The 25,505-nt window shown below is 44.2% G+C and overlaps 1 protein-coding gene across 1 annotated transcript in view; it reads right to left on the reverse strand.

The window, feature by feature from the left end:
* Positions 1-25,505, reverse strand: part of Dnajc5b (DnaJ heat shock protein family (Hsp40) member C5 beta) — a 56,949-nt gene that overhangs the window by 852 nt on the left and 30,592 nt on the right. The window contains exons 4-5 of the mRNA XM_051197225.1: positions 9,710-9,923; positions 6,485-6,656 (exon numbers count right to left, since the gene is read on the reverse strand). Coding sequence (XP_051053182.1) covers positions 6,485-6,656; positions 9,710-9,923 — 386 coding nt within the window. The remainder of the gene's footprint in view (positions 1-6,484; positions 6,657-9,709; positions 9,924-25,505) is intronic.

The following is a 25,505-nucleotide window of genomic DNA, read 5'->3' on the forward strand; positions in this document are numbered from 1 at the left end:
AATCGCTCAGCACAAACACTGTTGGACTCTCAGGACCCAGCAGTAATGGATGACTTCACATTCCACCTAGCACTAAAAAATTCCCATAAGATTGTAAGAAACTTGAGCTTATAGTCAACACGTACACGCACACATACACATCATACTCACAGGAAAAGTGACATAGACACAATATACATGGACTGAAAGCTGATAGTAACAAAATAGGGCCCAGAAGGACTTCAGTCTTTGCATTTATCAAACAGAATTTATGAGAACTGTATATTTAAGGTTATCAGACTTTGAATTCAATACAAAGCCAGTGATTAAAGTACCTGAAGTTACATTTAAAAAAAAAAAAAACTAAAGAGCTTTAAAAAGCTAGAAAGGAAATTCATGAAGCAGAAGACCTATCCAAAGAGATTATTCAGAACTTAACCCAGATGCGAAAAGAAAATATGATACTGCATTAAAAACTATCAAGGGCAGTATGAAGACAATACGCCCTCTCAGGATGAAATTCCAAAAGCTGGAAAGGAGTCTTTGAATCCCCAGATCCAAGAAGCAACCGAATTCTCTCACAAGGTCACACTCCTTTCTTCTCTTGCCTGCTTCTTTCTCTCCTTGGTGGTGGTGTGTTTGTGTGTCCAGGTGTCCGTTTGCGTGGGACAAGTGTACGTGCAGGTATGGACAATGTATGTGGAGGCTGGAAGCAAACCGTAGGTGTTGTTCCCCAGAAGCCATTTACCCGGGTCAGCCTTTGGCCTCCACACACGTGCATACACACATGTACTGACCCTAAACCACACATACACACACCACACGTGCATACAGATGCTCCATCCTACTAGTCGATGAAGAGATACAAACTAGAGCTACGGCACTATGCTGTATCCCTGGCACTACGCCATAACCCACACTCGATTGACACATATTTCCAGTCTGGCAATGTCAAGTGTTGGCAAGGATATGAAGCAACAGAAACTCATGTTAGCTCTTAGTGGGGATGTAAATGAACTCCTCAGCTTTGCAGAACTGCTTGGCGCTGCTTAATACATTGTAGGTGCACATGCCCTGTGCCTAAGGGATTCGGGTGCTGTGTGTAAACACAAATGCCCCTTAGCACTCATTTACCAAGACGTAAGTACAAGATCATTCCTGCCAGCTGTCTGCAATGGCAAACGAGGTAGTTTGCTCATGTTCACTGAGAATGGACACTAAATTATGGATTCTTTCTCGGGATATTACAACAGTGACAATAAACAGATGGAGTCCAGACAAAAGAGGGCCAGTGGCTTAGACAGTGGATTTCAGGGTGAGCCAGATGTGAGGCAGAGTCAGACTGATTGAAGACAGGAAGGCATTCTGGGAAAGAGTGGAGCACATCAGCAAACTGAATCTCAGCCCGTAATGTTGAGGAGAGCAAAGCAAGTTACAGAAAGTGTTACTGTACGGCAAGGCCATTCATTTAAGATCCAAAGACGGGCAAAACCAAGCAGGGTGCTGATTAGGAATATAAATATAATGGTGATACCTAAGTGAGAGTGGGGAACTCAAGGAGGGAAGAGGGAATGCCACAGAGGAGGTAGCACCGTTCTCTGATGGGAAAAGTTAGTCTCAATATTTGCTTGTATCTGTTTAATAAAAGCAGTAACAGTGGAAAGATCTAAGAAGTGAATTAAGTAAGCAACCCTCAGCCGCATTTCACAGAACTGGGACTGGCTCACCCCACTGCCTCAGGCCTCAGCAGCTAGCAGTGTTAGGGCGGGATAACTTCCCCACATCCCAAGCTTAACGAGTATTTTGCTTTGCTTAATTCTATTTCCTCCATCCCTTCCCCCACTCCGTACTTCTAGCCACAGGGGAGCTTTTCAGACCGCACACGCACACGCACGCACGCACGCACGCACGCACTTCCCCACCTCTGTGTAGTTAGTTGCCAGACGTCTCCCTGGACCGAAATGGAAGCCAGTGGGGCTGCCCTTTGCCCTCCCTTTCCCCTCGGTCCTGGTGACCACCAAACTATTGTCTCCTCCACAAATTCAAAGGCCCTGAACATTTTTTCTGTAACCTCCCTATAATCACATCATGCTTAGCTCTTGTGCCTAGCTCCTCTCACTTAGCATCACACCCCTATGTCTGAGACTTTACAGAGTGTTCCGCACTTCCCTGAGTCCCGAGGCTCTCTCCGGGCTCCTTTTCCTCTCTCCTAGCCATTCCTGGCATCCAACTGCTGCCGCTGATTCTGATGCAGAGCCCCTCCTTGTATAAACATTCCGGCCTCATTGCAAATATCACCTTCAGGAAGGGAAGGAAGCCATACTAATTCAGAGGTAAAACTGTCTGGTGGGGCTCCCTGATAGACTTCACCTGCCTTGCCTGGTGTTTACACCATTCACCCTCTTACCCGCAGGGCTTAGGGAAGGACTGTACCAAATAATTCTTGGGTGAAGATTGGCTTCTTTAAAGGTTCCCATCTCCACAGTTCCCTTCTTCGGGAATACCTTCTATATTTCTGCTTTAAATGTCACTGGGGAAGCTGTGCTAGCCTGAATTTAGGTCAAGCTCTTTATTGTTCACTTTGACAGGCCCCATGTTTCTCTCCTGGCTGATTTATTGTGTAAATTGGCTAGCTCTCTGTGTTTCTATGTTTAATATTTGCCTCTAAATCTTACTCGCTAGATTGCAATCCTCAAGATTCCAGGAACCAGGTCTGCTAAGGTACTGTGGGCAGATATCAAGTGCTCAATAAAAAAAGCATCGAAGGTGCACTTTGAGCTGCCTTGTTGGGGACAGTCCTCGGCTGGCTCACCCATCCTACTGCCCTGGCCTTAATGCTCCATGACGTCTTTGTATGGAGCATCACAGATTTCCCTTGTACTGTTCTTAGACACTGGTTCCTCATTGCAGGGAAATGGAGACTAAGTATGGAGCCCAAAAAGAGAGAGGATGAATTTCCATTTCCCTCAGTGCCCTCTCCCTGGACAGGCAGCTGTAATGAATGTTGAGTGATGTTCGATGTGCCATTCATGTCTGTCTATATCTTGGCGGAGACCAAGAGCCATATGGCTGCTTCTGCTCAGTGGTTGTGAATTTGAGTTCTATCCAGGCGAGGGGCAATTACAACTAAGCAATCAACATTTTTTTCTGTGCTCTGAATCATACTCTTTTAGATCCAAGGTCAGTACTACAAACTCTCCTCTCCTTTAGATACCCTACTCCACCTCTTTCCATAGAAAGGAAACCATCAGTTCACAAGGAATTGTTAATATTTGCCTGAACAATCTTGGTTGGATTTCATTCTATTGGCTTTGACATAGAAGAGAAACAAGCAAGCAAACAAACAAAAAGCCTGACTTATCCTTATCTTTTTGATGACTGGTACAATTTAGGCTTTTGTAGCCTTTACTCCTTGTGAGACACAGGGAGGGGGAGGGGAGAGAGGGAGGGAAATGGCATTGTGGAATATGATTCTACCACAGCTGAGAGAATTCAGATTTCCTTGTGGCCTTCAGATGTTAACGGGACACAGCCTGTTTTAATCACGCCTCTCAACATTCCACAGAGTGGAGTTTCTACATGTGAGCATGTGAGAGCAAGGGACATAACGTTTCACTGTTTAGGTTTTAGTTCCTCAAAGACTAAAAATTACCCAAGGTAAGTTCTTTTGATACCGACTGGTTTCCAAGAGCATGACAGTTCTTCTAGGTTTGCATGGGGAGAGAAAGACGGGAGACTCAGTTAGTGAGCTCTCCAGATGGCCCCAAATACTGAAGGGTGACATGAACTGTCTGCTCCTCAGTTTTTAACCATAGCAGCTGGGTAACATTCTTCAACACCGTCTAAAGAAACAGAGCAACTCAAACAACTCTCTTCTGTCAGCAAAAGCCACCCAGCGCCACCACACCTGTGGGTGCACATAAAAGATGGCTGCACTCTATCTTGGCACAAGGACAGAGAGTTCAAAACTGTCCTCAGCAAGTCATAAGACCTAAAGGTCAAAGGTAGGATGTTTGGCTGTGTTATTCTAAGTAACAACAGACCTTAACCTGAGGGGTGGCTACTCCTGACCTCAAGGCTAGGGAACAAGAAATTGGAGCTAAGGTGTGGTTACTGAACCCTTAGAATAACTGAGGAAGAAAAGTCTGTTTGTTCGTATACATGACATTTAAAGCAGAAATATAGAAGGTATTCCCGAAGAAGGGAACTGTGGAGATGGGAACCTTTAAAGAAATGACCTGCCGGGGCTTTTTACCCAGCTTAACAGAGGAAGGGCAGCAAGGGTTCAGGTAAGTGTAGATGCTGGACTCAGTTCACTACTTCAGGTTTTCCTACTACAAATGGAATGTTAGGAAAACAAGAAGTGCCATGACGTGTGTGAAAACACCACAGTGAAGCTCTGCTCTGCATTTTGATTCAGCCTAGAATAAAAAGATAAAGATAGAAAAAAAAAAAGTTAAGACAATGTCAACACAGACACTGTCATTTCCCTGTCCCTCCCTGTACTGTTGGTGGCCGAGCATTGGGCTGACTGACGGGAGTAATGGGGGACAGATCATGTGTCAGGGAGACATGGTGTCATGACTCTGCACACACAGAGACTTCACACCGTACCCCCAGAGACAGCCCACACGCCCCATCTCTTCCCTTGTAGGAATTGACATTTCGGTTCCCTTAAAGGTCAGTGTACTGGTTTTCCTGGTGAGTTACACCCAGAGAAAATGAGTTGTAGCCACAGAAATGAAGTGTGGCATTTTCTTCTTAATTCTTAAGCACCTCCCTCACAAGAGATATGTGACCCGTGTCCTGTAATCGTCATTTGTGAGCAAGTTGTGACACAGACCTCACCACCTTTCCCTAATGAGAAGGCCTTTCCATGCAATCATCACTGCTTAATTCATTTGTTAGTACTCCTGAATGCCTGTTCCTTCTGTACATCCTCATTAAGAGATTTAATATTTGTCACTGTCTATACAAAATAACACCAAGTAATAGTACAACCATTGTATTTCCCCATCCGGCCAGTTTGGTTCCAATATCAGATCAGAATGATCAAAATACTTTTATTTGCTGGATGGCCATACTCATTGCAAGACATCACAGTTTACAACAACAAGAAAAAACCCCAAACAAACAAAAAACCCACAAAAATCCAAACCAAAATAAACAAACCAAAAACCCTCTTTGAGCTCCCAGTTCCGTGAGTCTAGGATTCAGTACTATTGGAGTGATCAAGGACAATCTTTTGCTGGCGTCTGCAGAGTTCATTCCCACAACAGGTTACTTAGCATTACATCTGATGGGAAATGCAGGCATATGGAAGCCTTTACATTGTCCCTGGTGCAGTGTTAGTTAGAGTGACCAGAGAAGTAGGGGGTGCACTGTTCTGGTTCTTTCCGTCATCAAGCAATCCCTTCAGTTGTTTGCGGGGACTTAGGAGCGATGAAGTCTGCACCCCGAGATCATAATGTATTCCACAGGAGAAAACGACCACAAGAATGGCTTCAAGACAAAGCGACAAAGCAATACAAAGGCTGGCTTGATCCTAGATGGCTTAAACAAAGACATTGCCCAGCGACCATAAAATATCTCTGGTGTTTTGAATTCTGTGAGATCTTTCTTTACAGTTTTTTTTTTTCTTTTTGGATAGTATGAACTTGAAAAATATAGCAGAGTTGTATGCAGACAGACAGACAGAGGTGGCTGAGCAGAGTGGAGATGCGTGCTCTATTTTTAAAAAGTGTGTAATATTTGTCTAATGATGCAAAGATGTGTTGCATCCTTTTATGTTGCATTCATTTAGCTCTGTGAAGCTGTGTTACTTTGCCTGTCTAAAACATCTGATTGGTCTAATAAAGAGCTGTCAGTAGCTAGGCAGGAGAGAGTAATGGGTGGGGCTGGCAGGCAAAAAGGGTGGCGGAAGAAAAGGAGGGGGCACCAGCCACTCATCCACACAGCCGGCCATGGAGTAAGAAGTAAAGAAAGGCAGAAGAGAGAAAGGTAAGAGCCCGAGGCAAAGGGTAGACTGGATAATTTAAGAAAAGCTGGCTAGAAACAAGCTAAGCTAAGGCCGGGCATTCATAAGTAAGAATAGGTCTCCATGTATTTATCTGGGAGCTGGGTGGTGGGCTCCGAATAATAAAAAACAAACAAACAAACAAACAAACAAAAAAAACAAAAAATCAACTACGTTAGCTTTCCAGCACTGGGAGCTCTCACCCTAACTTCCCTGAACCAGAGCCCATTTCTCTTGTAAAGGGATGGAGAATGGCTCTTGTTTTACATCAACACCGGCCTTGAGTTATTTCTCTCTAACAGTGTTTAGCCTTTCTCTATGCTCATCAAGGTGATGCCTTTCATCTTCTGGGAAATGCCCACCAAAGCTGATAGTGTTGGGGGAGTGGCCTGTATGGTCCCGCCCTGGACGCGTTACTTTAGGAAGACCCTGGACCCACTCGGATCTCTGACATGACGCCCATTTACCCCTACGCTCAGCTAACCCTACCTTTTTCCATGTCAGTCCTGATCTGTTCCTCAAGGTCCTCTGGTGACACGTAGAAGTCCTCTTCTGGCGCTGATGATTTGGGCCGACAGTGTCCACAGCAGCAGTTGAAGCAGCAGCAAAGGCAGCAGCAAAAATAGCAGCCTGTCAAGAGGCCAATGATGATGAACAGGGTCTAGGGTAAACAGATCAAATTCTGAGTGAGGGGCATGCAGAGGAAGATGAGCCCACAGACGTCTGTAACTATGTACCTCAGAGGCCTGGTGACTCAGTCTCAGCAGGCTGGGCACCCACACACCCTTATCTCCGCAGAAACCATCTTGTACGCTCCTTTTAACTAACTTTTTTTTTTTCTCATAAACGTTTGTACGGATGAGACCTAGAGGAAATTTTTTTTCCACCGGAGTAGGGAAGCTGCCGCTGTTTCTCCTTTTACCTTGGGCCGTTTTGAGTACTGAGAGTGAGAAAGCAAAGCAAAAACCGGACCAACTGCTGGACAGATTACCCACTGGCCAAGTGAAGAAGTTCATAGAGGTCAGTGCTCACCCCAGAGACGCATGCGGCAGGGGAGTGCCCCTGTAATGCCTCCCCTGCAGCCCCAAGTCCCTTAGTACCCGGGTCCCGCGTAGCCTCTCCACGACATGCCCATGCCCTCCCTCTCTTCCCTGTTTGGGTGGGAGGGCTTTGCTGATTCTGCTCAGGGTCTCTGGTGTCACTTCAGGAGCCTCCTGTGGTTGCTTTGCCCTCGCTCACCCTTGCTTCCTCTGACCCCAGCCTGGGCAGGGCCGCCGGAGTGAACTATATGAGACCCTTGTTCTCCGGGGCTCTTGCGGCGGGTTTCCGCCTCTTCTGCCACACAGCTAGACTCTCTGTGTGCATCTGCCAAGACGGCCCTGCCCATTCTTCAGTTTACACCCAGCTGATGTACAAGATCACCTCAAAAACCACCCTTATGATGCCTTTCCTGAGTCCACTCCGATCTAAGAACTGCTTGCCCTTCAGATCCCAGCTGTATGTCAAGCCAACTGAGATCTCTACTCCGTTCTTGCTGACAGCTGGAACACAGGCTGGCTGACAGGTCTGTCTCATTATACCAGGCTGAATGTCTTACAGGCTACAACCAAGACTCATCCTTCAACACCATGGGCCTGGTGGATTAGTACCTGACGCGTTGCAGACACCCAGTTCCTACCGAATTAACGAGTATACAAAACAATAGGCAAACAAATTATTTGTCCCTCCCAGGGAACAACACCAAGATCTCTGCACAAGCACCAACGGCTTACTCATTAAACAGGAGACACTTTCTCTTGACTTCCCCAATCTGAAATTCCAAGAAAACCATTTCTTTTTTTGTTTTGGTCAACTGAGAAAACCTGTATTTATTATGATAAAGAAGTTTGTACATCTTAAATCTTAATTCAGATTTTGTAGAATAAGTGAGTGGGATGGGGCACGGATAAAGTTCACATGTATGCATACACACTTGTCCAGCGACCTTAGAAGAATTCAGTGTTGACATCCCCACGCTCCTTCCCCTCATCACCCATCTACTTATCATGGATCCAAGAATGGGATAGAGCCTGAAGATGGCTCGCAGATGAGGACCAATGGTCATACATTTACAGCCTCTTTGCTATGTGTGTTGCATCATTTCATCACTTTAGGGAAAATTAAAACCCCGCACTTGCCTCCGAGACCAGCCATGGCCCTCAGGGACCACTGTTCTTCCTCGCCTCTACGCACCACAGCTTCCGGACTGTTCTCCGACACTCCCCTTTCAACACTATCCTGTTTCTCCAGGGAAACTGGCCTTTGAGAGAAACAGCCTTACTTCATGCCCTAGCACATCCACGACACTGTTATGGACAAGCAGGCATCTGGTATTTTTAAATGTACATCTTGATGGTCCATCGAGTCACGCATCGTATATGAGGCATATTTGGTGTCATTTTGGCTAGCACCACACAGCAGGAAAGAGAAGCATGTTCCTTTTTACAGAAATGTGCCTGTGAGGCTTGTCCGTAGAAGTTTTCACCACTTTCTTCAGCCTCCTGGACAAGATGATCCAGGACAGACAAGGTACAGTATTCAGCCAGGTAAACGTGCATGTTAGTGTGCCTGCAGATTCTCCTCCCCAATAGTGTCATGCTTGGAGCAAAGGGTCCCAGGCAACCCCACAAACCCATACACGCTTTCTTCTCATCCCAGGCTCCAAATCTACTCAGCACCATCTCGTTCTCCAGTTTCCCACAGAGAAAGGTCAGTGGGATCTAGGAAAGTTAGCAGAAGGCGAGCGTGGCTCTGTGGTAGACTGTGTTTCCATGCCTACCTATAAAAACATACTCTCTCAATTCTCATGTTCAAACAGGAAGGTCAAGTGGGAGAAAACGGCCATCAAAATTCTGCTCAACGTGAATCCTGCCTTTTCCAGAGAGCGGGGTTTTAAAAAGTATTACTTACCACAACTTACATGACTGTCAGCTGCTCACAAGATACATTAATGGATGTATGTTCTATATGTAAAATATTACTTTTATCACAAAGAATATTAAAATTCATAAAATATAAGGCCATCACCAATTGTACATATATTAGTGGTTCCTGAGAAGGGAGATTACTATTAAAATTCTGATTTATTAAGTCTTTATAATGTCTTTTTCTTAACCAGGTATTAATTTCTCTCTCCCTTGCCAGTTCCCTGTCTTCTACTATTTAATTCTTTCCTTTACCCTCAATGTCTTCTCTGCTACTTCAAGGCCAACGCCAGCTGAGCCTGTGACATAATTACCACTCATTCTCTTACGTATTGTTTTTGCTGATGTAGCCTATGCTATAGATAGTAAAGTGCATGGCTAAATTTGTCTTATAATAATTTATTAAGTAGTTGTCACACTAATAAATTATTTTGGGTTTTGAACAATGAGTCAGTTCTTAATTAGTCACCACAGGAGAAGAGAGGAGCGGTTGGAATTAACCTGAAGCTCCAAACTCAAATATAATTAATGTCTAGAAGTCTGTTAAGTCATGTTGGATTTCATAATTAATTGATGGACTGAAGAAACCTGGTCCCCAAATAATAGCTTTCGGTGGAAGTGATGTCTCATTTTATTTACAAGAGTTTAATAGAAGGAAGGTTGGCCTTTCTTTGAGATAGGGTCTAAAAGAATGAATAATACTCTGATCTTCCAGGAAATTGTTTTTGAAAAAAAGAAAAAAGGGATTTACCTTTGCCCACCAGCTTGACAGCATGAAGTATGTGTTAACGTTTTCATCTCCAAATTGCTCAGCCACGTAGAGTCCCAGTGATCCGTACTTGTCATATATGTTTCTCTTTGACGGGTCGGTGAGGATTGTGTGGGCATTGTTGATTTCTTTAAACTTCTCAGAGGCAGATGGATCATCCGGATTCTTGTCTGGATGGTATTTCAGGGCTAATTTTCTTTGTAAGTTAAAAGTTAGGAGGAAAAAGCATTAGCTGTTTATCAAAAAATACATTTTATAAAAGGCAGGGTTCATTTGTACACACTTGCCTAAAAAATAGGTCTTCATTAAATGATGTCATTTGTTCCCAAAATGCAGAAGCAATCAGACTGTTTCTCTCTCCACGTTATCAAAGGAATTCTCATTAGGGGCATAAAGGCTGTGCATACTACTGGCAAATGAAGGTGACTGTAGAGCATCCCAACACATGGAGGTCTTTACGACTTCCAATTTACACTAGAATTCCACTTAGAACCCATAGAGCTATCTAGAGAACTTCACGTTATATAGTCTTAAAGTATAAAATAAAAACTCTTAAGTTTATATTATCATGAACAAATATTAGGATCTCTTCTTAAGTCCCCTCCAACCTTTCATGCTTCTAAACAAAGTCATGGTTCTCTTGATTCCAAGTACACTGTCCAGAGCTCAGAAGGAAGATCCTGTAAGAGACAGATGGGGGTGGGGGGAGTTCTTGCTAGGCAGCTGATATTTACAATCCGGAAGCTGCAAGAGAGTGCAAACAAAGCGGTCCAAGAAGTTCAAAGACAGCTTTGGGCTAGGATTTAAGAAAAACCATCCATGTAGGGTTGGGCACATTTACAATCCCAAGAGGCCAAAGCAGGAGAGCCTTGAGTTGAAAGCCACTGTGTCTCAAAATCAAAAACATCTAAAAACAAACAATTAAAAGCAGGATCAATGAAACAGAAGAAAATATCTGGACAGTGCAGTCTGGGATCCGAGGGAAGAAGGTATTTCAGAGAGGAACACCCCTGGGATGGCTGATTCAGGGAGAGGCTAAGAAAGCTGAGGGCTCATAACTGACCACTGGTGACCCAGATATCCTCGTGACCACACACACACACACACACAATCACACACACACACACGCAATCACACACACACACATACACACACACATACACACACACAATCACAATCACACACACACACACAATCACACACACATACACACACATACACACACGTACACAGAGGGAGAGAGAAAGGGGGGGGGAGAGAGGGGCAAGGTTCTAAAAGGGAGACAGTAGTAAGGGTTAAAGTAGGAAATAGGAAGACTGGAAGCTAACAACCAGAATTGACAGCCTTTATGGCGGTACATAATAATTACAGCTAGTCCTTTGCTTTATTTTTGCTTATTATTAATATGTATATATATTGCTTGTGTTTGCTGAAGCATCTTGAAACTCCAATGACAAAATCTGTTCTATTGGAACATCTGGAAATTCCCGTTTTACAACCTGTTACTGAGCCAGAAGGGGCAGGAGAAGATGAAAGGAACATGCTCAGAGTAAGTTGAATGCTCACTGCCTCAGCCCCTCCGGCGGATTCTTCAAGTCTTAACGGTATAACACTCCTATGTGCAGTGTCTCTCCAGGTTAGCGCTCAAGATACCAAGTGTTTGTTATCCAACCAATCGGAAGAGCTATGACCTCTGTCCAGAAGGGAAAATTTCCCTGGAAAATGGCTCTGATTTGCCTTGCCTACCCAGACTATGCCGGAAGCCCGGCTCCCTGTCATTTTTCACCCTGTTGGATCTTTGTCAGCTCACAAGGGCAGATGCACTCAATCCATTCATCACGCTCCTCTAACAATGCTGTTGGCTGATTCCGAGGGCTGGAACACCTCCATTTGTAGCAATGCCAAGTCCTGGTTGTCAGTGGTGTCTTGACTCCTCTTGGCAGACACTCTTGGCTCTGAGATTCCTTGGCACAGATGGCCAAAGAGGGGCAGCTGCCCAAATTACACAACTGCTCAAGCAGGTGAAGTCACTGAGTGTCCCACCTTCTTGGGGACTGTCCCCAGAGCAAGGAAACGCACAGGGGACGCAAAGGGTTGAGCAAAGCTGGGACTGTATTTACACGGAGCAATCGCCTGTTTGTGCTGAAGGTGTTTCTTGGGCTTTCTAATTTCACACGTTAAGTGGCATAGTATTCGACTAGAACGTAAGTCTTCTTCTCCAAACCTCTCTTGCTTTCCAAAAGTGGCCCATAAGGGAGATAAACAGGACACAGCTAACACTCTCAGATGAGACCTTCCCACTCTCACCTGGGGCAGGGCCTGACTGGTTCACGAAGCTCTACCCCTGTGTTGGAATGTCAGAGGCGAGCTATTGGAGCATCCTCCACAGCCACACTGCATGGTTTTGGGGCGTCCGCTTAAGCCACATTCTGTCTCCAGCTGCTTTTCTCCTGCTCAACCCATGCCTCCCTTTCCTCAAGTCCCTCTTGTTGCTTATCATTTCAAAGATACCTTAATTTCCTCTGGACCATAACCTTGAGCCATTCTGACCTCTCAGGTACCTACTTGCAGGCTACTGAAAGGAAGATGGAGCTACTGATTTCTTCCTGAACTCTAGAACTGTTGAAACTGCCCTCACGGCAGAGCCAGTACTTTTTGTTTCATTTTGATATTTAAAAAAAAAATAATCTTATTGGGTTTTTGTTTGTTCACAGAGCGTGAAAAACGTTTAATTAGAAAAATACAACACCACTGAGCTGTGGTGGTGCACATCTTTAATCCCTGCACTCTGGAGGCAGAGGCAGGCAGGCAGGTCTCTGTGAGTTCCAGGCCAGCCTGGTCTGCAGAGTGAGTTCCAGGACAGCTGGAGCTACACATAGAAACCCTGTCTTGAAAAACAAACAAAGGAAAAGAAACATATAGTCCCAGGCTATAATAAAGAGAGCATTCCCTGGGATCCAGTTAGAAAGAGATCCTTTTTCTAGAGATACGTAGATGAGCTGCCCTAACCAGTTTGCAGAATTAGAACCTGCCAGCTGAGAGACCGTGGAACATCTGAAGCCGTGTGTGACAGGCGAGTGTGACAGGCGAGAGTCTAGATCCCTGTGCCCTCCTGGACTCTGGGGAGGCCCAAACAAAGATACAGGAGACTGATACACTGACATTTGAGGAAAATGAGTACCTTGATGTCTGTCATTCTGAGTCTGAGCATGCCTATGTAAATCGTTTCTCTATATGTATATGTTTTGTGTGCATTTGTATGTTCACCTATGTGCAACAAAATAAAACTGTATATTACATAGGTATAGAAGGAGACTTGGAAGTGCTATCTTTCTGCTTTTATAAGCTCGTAGCTTATGCCGCCTCTGACACTTTTATTGGTTATTTATACTGATACCTCTACTCCCTTTGTTGCATTGTTAATGACGGCATCTTTTGGTGGATAATATTGTTTAAAGATCCTTCCTCTCAACTTACAGAATCTGTTATATTTCATTGGCTGATTTAGTCATCTCTCCGCACCGTAGAGAACAGATCCTTTCATATTGTTCTTTAAAAGTTCTGCTCTAGGTAGGGCAGAGTATATGACAGGTGAGTGATGAATTGTTGGCTCAGCCTCCAACACAGGAACGAAGAGCTCTGGGCAATCTGTGACTTCTACACTTCGGCATAAATGTGACAGAATTGGCTTGCAAATTTATAAACACACATATTCACATACCTCACAGAGACTTGCTGTGAAAATTCTCAACCCTGTCTTCTCATCTTTTTAATCATATTTGTTTTGTAATCCACATCTGACAATTCTACCATCTGGGGTTCCCCTAGTCCTGTTACCTCACTTCTAACTCCAGTGCCATGGCTTTCGTAATCTCTGTATGATAATATTAATTAACTAAATTAATATTAATATCCCTAGAAGCAATTTGAAGATAAAGATGTAATCTCACACCACAGAGCACTTTATTTCCTACTTTTAGATATCTGGGGGAATCATCTTAACCAATATAATGAGCAAAGCTTTTCTTCATTAAACAGGTATCTACAAGGTAAGCGGTTGCCCACAGTTGCTGTTTCAATTGCCTACAAAATTTCTAACAGCCTACAAAAGGGTTTCAAGCTTAATGCCCTTAAAACAATAGCATTTGATGTATTTACTTGGAATATTATAGTCAGACAGGAATACATAGGAACAGTTTTACTTAGCTCTGCTTGTCTTTCTGGGGAAGCTCAGTCCACTAACACTGCCATGTGGTTTCCCCACAAGACTAAAGAGGACGTTCTTGGAGAAGTCAGATTTCTTAAACAGTGGTAATGTAAACCAGATTGCAAAACAGAAAAGGCAGGCCATTTGAAGATTTGGAATAGCATTATGCATTACTTATTTTTAGGTAGGCTCTCTTGTAGCCCAGGCTGATCTTCAACTCAATAGGTAGTCAAAGCTGGCCTTGAATTCCTGATCTACCGGCCCCCACCTTCCAGATTCTGCGATATTAACCTGTACCACCGTCACTTCTGACACATTGGTGAAAAGAACTCATAAACCCGGCCTTGATTCAAGTCACCATCGGGACAGCTTTATTGTGGTCCACCAGTGTCATTCCAACTACAGCTGATTTGCTTCGAGTAGTCTTGGGTCCTGAGTTGTGGTACTCTAGCATCTCAATAAACTTTCAGAATTCCCTTCTTTGGGCCATTTCTACAATCTCTCCCCTTCTCTGCGGAGTTGTTTGTAGACGGCTCAACCATGCAACCTCTCTTCCCTCAGATGGTGGTGTGGTCAGTAGCTCTTCGGTCTCAAATGCTTTTGAGACACTTCCTCTTGTTTTTTTTTTTTTTTTTTTTTTTTTTTTTTTTTTTCTGTTTCTCTCATTGGCAGGGAGAGCTGGGAGGAATCACTCAGCCAGCGATGGTCAGGGACTTCCTGATTATCCTCTTCTAACTCTTTGTTAATCTCTTGGAGCTTCCTAGCCTGTGCAACAAATGAGCTTGCCTGTTCGCCCAGGGCTCTTTCTTCAACTGCAGCTGAGACCCATTAGCTCAGAGCCTGCTAAAGCCAAAGGCAAATTTTGACACATCCAATTATTTTAAAAATAGCCCAAACAAGCCTTCCTATTTTATACATCCTGCAAGAACGCATTGGCATCTGCTGGCCATTGACTCTCCAGGGTTCTGAGTCTCGGCCCTGAGCAGCAAGATCCTGTGGCGTTCTCTGCTGAGGACTGAGTGGTGTCGCTCTTCCTGACCCTCTGCCCTTGGGGTTCCCTAGCCCGTGTCCTTCAGTATGGTGCCCCCTTGAACCTTGTCCGGGAAGGACTGCATCTGGTGCAACCTTGTCTGAGTACCAAACAATCAACTGCTTTTGCTGCCTATCATGGCCACACCTCCCCTGGTTTGGTCCTCAAACTTCCAAAGCCCTGTGTAACCACGTCGTATGCTGCACCTGGTCAGCAGACCTGAACACAAGAATGCCCTGAGTGCTGATAGGAGGCTGGAATGAGAATGTCAGTCGTGTTCGGGAAAGCAGGTAACGTGGGGCCAGAACAGTATAAGGACATGGTAAGGATAAAATAGAAAGACCAGGACACCGTCTGGCTTCATATGGCAGATACAGATGCCAAACCCACCCCTGCTGTGTGATGACTTTGGGAGCATCTGCTACCGTAATGCATGGCTCAAGTGTTTGGACCATCAAGGCGTCTTGGGGACAGGCTAAGAGCCACATTACACAGCCCGTGACTTCCCCACATGTGCAGGCACAAGATCTGGGCAGTCCACCCCACTATTGTTAAAGGAGTTGCAGGATTCACATCCATGTTTGCGATTCACACTTTGTGGTATGAATCCCAGACTTGGTCTCTTCTTGCCTGTAGACCTGCATCAAGAGTCAAGTGCTGCCCTCTGGTGGCAAGTTGAGGTAGTAATGCCCTCACTATGCTGGAGATGTTCATGAATTTGACTTTATCGATTTTTTTTTTTTGAATTATGAGTTTTAAAAATACACCGATACTTAGGCTTTCCAAAACTCAAAATTCCTATTGGTGGCCCTGAGCATCAGTTTTCTTGTTGATGCCATGTTCTTCTATGGCGTTCTCAAATCTAGATCCTTACTTTCCCTGATTACATAGCTTATTAGATACATATACGCCCAACTGTAAGCTTCTTTCTACGCCGGGTGAGGAGCTGCTAACCTGAGAAAGAGGCCCTGAACCCTGATTTGGAAGTGGTCGGCTCAGAGAACTAACTCCTGTAGGAAAACCCAGGCCCATGGGAGCACAGAAGACAGGTTTGCACACTTGGCGTCTGCGCGCTGGTGTGAGACCTGGTGTCCGGCAGTCTCTTTGACTCTTACTTTATCCGTTTCACTTTGGATAACTGTAGCCTGCATTGGAGGTCAGTTAGCATTTCTTTCCCATCTCCAATCTCCCACCGAGCCTTTCTACTGAACTTTTCACAGCACTTAGTGAATTTTCAATGCCAGAATTTCTGATAGATTCCTTCTGTGATTCGTTTCTTTCCTGACATGCTCTACTTGATGATTCATAATAGTCTTGCCCCTCTCTTCCGTTTTTTAGGCACCATTTTCCTTAGCCTTTTTAAATTTGAATTAGCCGATTTAGAGTTTTTATTGTATTGTATGTCCATGGGCAGAGAGAGCTTCTTGGGGTATACTTTCTTTAATTTAAAAAAAAATTAATTTACTCTTGGAAATTTCCATGCATATGTATGCAATGTATTTCAAATATCTCCACGTCTACGACCTTCCTTGACCTCTCCCCAGAACCCTCCACTTCAACCCATCTCTCTCCAAACTTCACATCCTCTGTTTATTATTATTATTATTATTATTATTATTATTAATATTAATATTATTAATGTCTCTGAGTTAACTAGTCTGACTGTATCCAGGGGGGCATGGGTGACCTATTAGTGGCCACCTCTCCAAAGAAAAGTGACCCTTTCTACCTGCAGTCATCATCTAGCAATAGCTCCTGGGATAGGCTGGAACTTAAAAGACCCTTTCCCATGCATGCTGAAATGACGACTGGATTGACCTTGTACAAGTCTTGCGCAGGTAACCACAGCTGCTGTGAGTGTATCTGTGCAGCAGCCACGACATATCTAGCAGACACTACTTCACAGCCCTCCTATATCACAGTCCCCCTTCCTACCCTCTGGCTGGATCCCCCAACCCCGAGAACAAGCCATACTTTCTTACATGCGTGCCTCATTTATTTAGAAAACTGGACATTTCAAACTGGACATTTGCAGCAACTCAACAAACCAGACTCTCTCCTGCCTCCTGATTTTTGTTGTTGTTAAAGTTGTCGGTTAAAGTCAACTTTCTGACTAAATCTGTACAGTTTGTATATGAAGGCTTAATAATCAACTAGAAGATCAGATACAGAATTCTCTATATACCCGGCACGAGAAATTTCCAGGCCTTTGCAAACGGTCTTGCTTATGTCAAGGCAGATCTTTGACACTCATCCAGGCAGCTTACAGCCCCGCCTGTCCTACATGTGCTCACACAGAGCTGGAAACCAGCCAGAAGTGAGTGCTCAAGGCCTCGTGGGTGCAGAGCACAACTTCAGGCGTAGAAGTGGCTTCTGGTTACTGAGGACTGTGACATGACAGGGCTTTCCACACTCTCGCTCCCTAGTCCTTCCATGATTCTTAGTGAGTTATTCCCCATTGGCCAGGGATGCAGTGGGAAATCAGTTGCCTACACACACACACACACACACACACACAGAGAGAGAGAGAGAGAGAGAGAGAGAGAGACAGACAGACACGCACACACATACACACACAGAGAGAGAGACAGAGACAGAATACCGACAGACACACACACATACACATACACACACACAGAAACAGAGAGAGAGAGAGAGAGAGAGAGAGAGAGAGAGAGAGGCCCAGACATGTTACACAGCTCTGAAACTGGACAGCCACTTTGCCTGTCTTTCTAAACTTGTTTATTCATATTAGCAAGGAGGATCAGAAGATATAAAGACAAAATAGAATTATGAACAGAAGTCACAAAGCACAGTGCTTGGCATACCATGAACTTTCCATAACGCTGGTCATTTTTACTAATCTTGATATTAGGGACTGAGTGCAGCTGTGTGTAACCCTTCTGACTTTTCTTTGATTATCCACAATATAAACTTGTGTTTACTGTATTAAAATTAAGATTGAATTCACTTTCATAGGGAAGCTGTCTCTAACCTCTAGTGTAGATTTCTATATTTGTTATATACTCTCCTGACTTAATCAGAAAATCTACTCATTTTTTTCACTACTCAATTGTAGCCACCAGTTATATTTCCTGTAACTTTCTCTCTACAACCTACCAAAATGTTGTGGTGATGTTTTGTTTATGATCTAACAGATAAAGCTTGCATGAAGATCAGAGTGCACAGCTAGCCACACTAATCACCCATAGAGGCCAGGCAGTGGGGGGGGGGGGGAACACACCTTTAATCCCAGCCCTCTGGAGACAGAGGCAGATGGATCTCTGCTAGTTCAAGGCCACCCTGAGCTACACGACACTGATCCAGTGTGAAAGAGAAACAGCTCACACAAAGGTGATCTCAGAGGTTAGGTTCCCATGCCTTCCATCCCAGCATTAGGGAGGATTATAAGGTGGGAGGGGACATGGACGCAGTCCAGTCCAGTCTGAGGAGCAGTGCAGTCTGGGCATGGGTAGAGGCGAGAGCTCTCTATTGGCTGGCCACTTTGCCTCTCTGATCTTCAGCTTTAACCCCAATATCTGACTCTGAGTTTTTTTCTTGCCACAAAGTGTTTAGGATAGGGATGGGTGACGGGAAGCATTTGGTTCTAATTAACACGAACTCAGTTCATCTCCACTGATTGCTAAAGCCTCCCTTGTTTGGTTTGCCATCCAGTATGTAGATACACAGGCTGCCTGTTTAAGAGCTTACTGTACACAGACAAATTTAGCAAGATACATATTCCATGATGAGCAAAATCTAGAGTGAAATCAGTGAGCCCATTATGAGACACAGGGTTCATATTAATGAAGAATTAAATATGTCACCCAGTATAACACAAGTAAGCATGTGACAGGGCCCAATGCTGAGTGAATGGAAGTGCCATTGACTGATGATCCCTGGGCTGAAAGAAGAGCCAAGAGGCCGAAGAAGACAAAGATATTCAGCAGAAGGGAGGTCGTGCAGCCACCGGAACCTGCCTCCAGCATGGCCTTACATACTTCTTAGCGGAAGCGTTTAGAACTCAGGAAACAAATTAGTGCCTGATAGAGATTAATTTCAATTAATCTTGTGAGCTTGAATCATCGCTCTGCCTTGTCAATATTTACAATTCTTCTATTAGCTATGCATTCCCCTGACAGCCTTACTTTATTCAGAAGCAGCCGCTATTTCTACCTGTAATTGCTAATAAAGATGGGTAGAAACACCACACATCGGGGGTTGCCACAGAAATGACACTCTTCCTGCTCCTTGCAAAACCAGCAGTTGCCTCAGCTCGGTCCACTCAGAAGACTCTCAACTTCAAATTTGGGAAAACTTTTCCAGAAAGTTTCATGGGACAGGGAATGACCTAGAAGCATTGTCCGGGTCCCGGGCTGCTTTGTGAGCAAAGCTACTTGATAACCCTGACCACAAGAGGCTAGAGTGGCCCACTAAGAGCAGGCACTTAAGTAATGAGTGAGACCAGTTTCCTTTCATTTGGCAGTTCTCTGGGGAGCTAAGAAAGAGCCAGAGCTCCTGTGATTTCTCAGTCAGTGGGCTGATGTGTTGTTAGGCTCCTGTACCAGACATGCCATGGACAGCTCGTGTTCTAAATTTCTCAGTCTTATTTCTGTATAACTATGAACGTATAAATATTGGTGTAAATATAAAGTAACATTTGTGGCTGGAGAGGTGGCTCATGGTTAAGAGCACTTACTGCAGAAGCCCTGGGTTGGGTTCCCAGCATGAATATGATGGTTCACTACTACCTGTGACTTGAGTTCCAAGAGATCCAGTGCTCTCTTCTGACCTCCACAATCTCCTGCATGCACACGGTGCACATACATACGCTCAGGCACACACAATTACACAAACTAGTTAAATGTTTTAAATGAACATCTATGCAAGATTTTGTTGCCAGAGACTCTCTAGACCAACTTGTGATTTCTAAGTGCATCTTCAGACTTCTTGACGTCTGTTATAATACATGGCAGTATGGGGGCACAGAACAACAATCCAACAGCTTTGGAATAAGGATGCTTATGTACTAACTGATGTCGATGAAAAGAGGGACTCTGATCACACAGGCAATGCATTTCAAGCATCAGCAGCAGCAGTGTTAACATGGTAAATTTGGCAAATTTACCCAGTTCAAGTTACTTAAGGTAGCGTTGCTGCGGAACTATGGGTGGATGACATCTTTGAACCATTGCACACATTCTTGTCACTCGCTGCTGGAAATCTGACATATCAGGGCACGCCTGGAAAGTCGGGGCAGCAGCCTTTGAGGCAGGAATCTAAGTCAACATCATGGCTTCCTTCAAATGAGTTTGTGGAGAGCCAGTGGGACAGCCTTGAAGACACCTATGTGAGTGAGCATGGCATGGGACTGAAGTCCTCTGGAAATGCATCCATCTAAAAGAAGGAATACGGCCCGACGACTTTGACCTAGGAGCAAAGGTTCATGTGTGAGAAAGGACTAGAGTTCTGAAAAGAACATCCCTGCAACTAGTCTCTGGCTTACCCTTGAGCATGCATCTAGGTCCTACAGGAAATGAGAGCTGACCCTTAGGGAGCTCCGCAGAGCTTATGAGAAGAGGAGGGAATCAGCCCTTATGCCCAACTCCATGCCTCCTCGGGTCACAGCCCACCACCAGGGATTAGTGGCTCGAGCAGTTGTCAGAGGACTGGAAGCTTCAGGTGGCTATGAGGCAGCACCTGCCATGCATGGGTAATGCACACAGATGCAGGGCAGATGTGTCTAACTGAGTGGCTGTGGGGTTGCAGTAGCAGACCAGAGCCAGGGTCAGATGCAACAGTGGCCACAGACATGCCCACTGAGCAAAGTGGTGTCACTGGCAGGGTGGAAAGTTGGCTGGGAGGGCACCCCTGAATGGGAATGGCCTGGGTCTTCGGCTCCATACACTTTCTCAGGACCCCGAGAATAACTTAGGTGGTAGAAACTGCAACAAGGGTTCTTGAGTTAGCTGGCAATCCCTGAGTCCCTCATTTTAAGTCCCTATTAAATCCCGGCTGTCTAGACAGCCTACATTTCACTAACTCCTCCCTCCCCTCTTTTGCCAGTTTCATTCAGGAACTTCCCAAGAAGTCTATTGATTCAGAGAAACTAAGTTGTGAAGGCAAAACATGCTAAAGTTAGGACAAATGGGGGGAAGACAGACATTCTGGGCATCAGCATTTTAATAGGGCCTCCTTAAGTAGGTGGTAGGACTTCTGAACAATGGAATAACAAGACATTGTTCATCTCCTGCAAACACTGGTGAGGATGGTGTGATTTTGCCCATCAGTAAGAAGAGTGGATTAAACGAGCCTTGGATAAGAAAGTCTTCGAATGATAAAAGCCCACAGCACTAAAGACAGTTTATTCTTTACCGAGGGTGACAGAAGAGAGGCCACAGATTTCATTTTCTGTAGTGTGTCACTTTAGATAGACTGAACATTCACCTTGTGCTAGCTAGATAAATGGTCTTTGAACAGTCGTGCCAAATGGCAGGCTAATTTTAGACGGAGAAGGATGAGGATGCTCTCTCAATCACAATGGTACCTGGCAATGCTATTCTGCTTTCTCACAAAGAGCTCCACATACTTTGAGAGAGAGAGAGAGAGAGAAAAAAGGCCTCATATCTTTCTACAAAATCTCGACAAGAGCTTAAATGACTGCTAGACTGTCACAGTAAAACCCTTCCTATCACTACCTTTCCCAACTGTCTTTGAGGTGGAGGGAACTCTACTAGATCAGCTACTTAAATGAAGGATTGACTTCCAGAAATTAAAAGGAAACATCATTTTACAGACCCTGACACCGATTTATCCACAGATACGGGAGGGACTTATGGAGGTTTTTGAAGCAGCTACTTATGGTAATTCTCCAAAGGAATAAAGGACCAAAGGTTCCGGAATTTTCCTTCCTAGTTTTGCTCACCCCTCTTAGAGGACGTTTCTCATTCTACCATCCACAGAGTGGGATCCCAGGTCCTTGCTTGTTGGCAGTGGGAATGGTTGTAACTTCCGATCCTTCGTCAGAGACAATCAGGAATGAATACATAAATGGTTTGCCTGGGTCTTTTGGACCCTTGTTTTGGGGATTGGGGGTCAGAACACTCAGTAACTGGGAAGAGAATGGAAAGGAAGATTGTTTTCTTTCTTTCACCCCTCCCTAACTTTCTGGGCAATGGCGTTTCCCTTTAGGAGAAGCTCAAGCACTGTTTAACAAGACAGCCTTGAAGGGTAACCTCCTAATTCGTTGCCTGGTTTTGCTCTTGTGGGCAAATACCTGACAAACAGCAATGTAAGGAAGCAGAAGTTTACTTTGGCTTACACCATGGTAGAAAACAGTCTGTCGGGGCTGGTAATGCATGGTGGCAGGAGTTTGAGGTGGTTGGTTGCATCTGCATCCAGGAAGCAGCGAGTGGACAGGAAGTAGGGCCAGACTGCATAACCTTGAGGCCCACCTCTAATGACCCACTTCTGCTACCCAGGTTCCACCTCCTAAAAGTTCTTTAACCTTCTAAAACAGTACTAACTTTTCAAACATTGAAGCCGTGGGACACAAGTCACACTAAAACCATAATTGTCACCAGAAAACTGATGAGGCCATGGGACATCTGTGTCATGGCAGTTAGCAAAAAGAATCTGATTCCTTTTGAGCTGGTCATTGCTGACCTATATTTAAAATCCAATGGATGGGATGGATAGTTTATTCAAATTTGTTTAAGAAAAGAGATATATGTAATTGACTATTGACAATATACATCTTATGTTAAGGATTAAGTCCAATTTTTTTCTCCTTTGTTTTGTTTCTGCTTGCTACTTCTTCTCCAACTTTCTTTCTTTCTTTCTTTCTTTTTTTTTTTTTTTTTTTTTTGTCTTTCTGTGGGTTATTTGAACATTTTAAAGGATTTCATGTTGATCTATTTGTACTGTTATTACATAGCTTTCTTAGTAGTTTGGGATGGGAGTCCCCAAATACTCTGTAACTGTACTGGTATCAGTGTTTTCTGATCTTAGCAAAGTGTGCAAATCTCACCACCATCCAGGACCATCGAGGGTAACTTGGTGCTGCAACTTTTGATCCAATAACTATTTAGGAAACTCACGAAGACGGTAGTGTCATTTGACCCAGATTCCAACTTTCTCCATTTCCTCTTGACAATATGACATTCATTTTGTTATTTTCAGTATTTTGAAAAACTTGTGGAAGTGATTCTTTTTTAGTTTTGTGTGTGTGGCATGTAGTGTGTGTGTGTGTGTGTGTGTGTGTGTGTTCACACGTGTGTGAGTAGATCTACTAGCGACAAAGTCTTCTGGATGCCTTTTGTCTGAGGATTTCTCGACTTCCTTAACTTCCCCCGATAGCTGAAACACTGTTTCAGGAGATGACATATTTGCCATTCTCCTTCCGCCCTTGAAAAATGCTGTGTCTGCTTCTTCCCAGGGCTTTAGCCCCGTCCCTCAAGTTGCTGTTTCCCCATAGATAATATGTTGTTTCTCTTTACTTCCAAGTCTCTTTCTTGGTCTCAGTTTTTAAAGTTTAATGACATCATCTTTTGGTTAGATTTCTTCTGTTAGCCCATTTGGGTTTACTTGGGTTCTTATAACCATAGTTCTTTTTTTCCCTAAATTTGTGGAGATTCAGCCCCACGGTTACTCAGCTCAACCTCTTAGCATGGTTACTTCTCAGGTGTGTAAATCCATTTGGTCCTTCTGCTTTGAGCTGTCTTTGCTGTGATTTTTACAGTTTCCTTTATTGTACAATAATTTGTAACTTGTTACGTCTTTCCTCTCAGCCCTTATGGTTTTACTTTCAGTTTCTGTCTGCTGTCAGGGTGGGAGCCAGGAGCTGACCTTTCTCGTGTAAGTTGTGACTTTCTTAGTTCTTTTATGGCAGGTGATTTAAATCTCGTCTGGGTGTCTTGACTGCAACTTTAGGAGAATTGGGGTTCTTTTTCTTAATTTTAACAAATAGTCACCTGCTCAGGTTTATTTAACATGTAGGTCTCAGTTCACCTTTGCACATGGTCCCACTGAGAATCTTTCTAGAGCTTTGTGGTGCTATTTTGGTTTACTAGTTTGTCACCTACGGGCCTTTCTTTTGGTTTTTATTTTATGTGTATGTGTATGGGTCTGTATATTTTATGTGTATGTGTGTGTCTGTATATTTTATGTGTATGTGTGTGTCTGTATATTCTATGTGTATGTGTGTCTGTATATTTTATGTGTATGTGTGTGTCTGTATATTTTATGTGTATGTGTGTGTCTGTATATTCTATGTGTATGTGTGTCTGTATATTTTATGTGTATGTGTGTGTCTGTATATTCTATGTGTATGTGTGTGCCTGTATGTCTGTGTACCACATATATGCCTGGTGTGGGTGCTGAAGAGGGCATTGGGTCCCCTGAAAGTAGAGTTACAGTCCGTTGTAAGCACCCACGGTGAATGCTGGAAATCGAGCCTGGGTCTCTGGGAAGAGTAAGCAACGCTCTTAAATGCTGAGACAATTCCCCACCCTCCTATGAGCCTTTTGGCTGGCACCCTCCTTTACAGCGCCTGGGAAGCTGAGAGGGGCTTCACTTAGATGGAGTGCTTTTAGGTGGGGGAAGGGAGTCTCCACGCTCCTCTGACAAAAGCCTTCCAGGACGAGCTGCCCACTCTAGAAACCCTCTTACCGGTGCCCTTTGCCAAATGGAGTCTCCCAGTGGAGGAGGGAGTATCAGGCTATAAGATTGGGAAGTGCTTCTCTATCCTCATGGCCAAGGGACTTTCAGTTGGCAATCTTTCTATGATGCAGGGCTTGTGGAGGGTTATTTGGTGATGTGTTCAAGGTGGGTTACCTGGGTTACTTTCTGATGGTGCACAGTGGGCGAGTGGATGCTCTGTGGCTGTTATTCCTTTGGTCATGAGGCCACCAGCCAGTTTACCCCTCCTAGCTGTCAGAGTTCTCTTAATGTTTCTTGTATCATCCTCAAGAACTTCAGCCACGGCTATCAGAAAAGGCAGAAGGGGATAAGCCTACTCCATCCTGTCCAGTTCTGTCTTATAGCTGAGACTCCATCCTCCACTCAGACACTCCATTTGGCATAGAACACTAGTAAGAGGTGCTCTATAGGAGGCAGTTAGTTCTAGAAGTTCTATGTGCTCATATAGGCATTGGGTCTCTTCAGAAAGGTATGCAAGGGATTAATAGTATTGTTTCCCCTAAGGATGCAACCTTGAACACGCATGCTTTTATTTTTAACTCAATGCATATATTGTTTAATATCTATTCAAAAGTAAGACTAAAGGTAAAAGGAGAAACTTCCTAACTCGATCTTGCTTTCAAGAGGACAACCAGATGTTACACTGGAGGTCAAACAGCTTACGGAACAACAGTCGGTAATTTTATTACATTTCACTGGCCTTTAATTTCACTATGTTGATTGCCACTGCTTCCAACCAGGTCTCTGAGTATAAGAATATTATTCTCAGTGGATTTGCAGCCTGCTCCTACATTTTGAATAACCTGCAGAATACAAATGTCTAATTTAGGTAGAAGTAGATG

This window comes from Phodopus roborovskii, unplaced genomic scaffold (genome assembly GCF_943737965.1).
Source record: "Phodopus roborovskii unplaced genomic scaffold, PHOROB, whole genome shotgun sequence".
Lineage (NCBI taxonomy): Eukaryota > Metazoa > Chordata > Mammalia > Rodentia > Cricetidae > Phodopus > Phodopus roborovskii.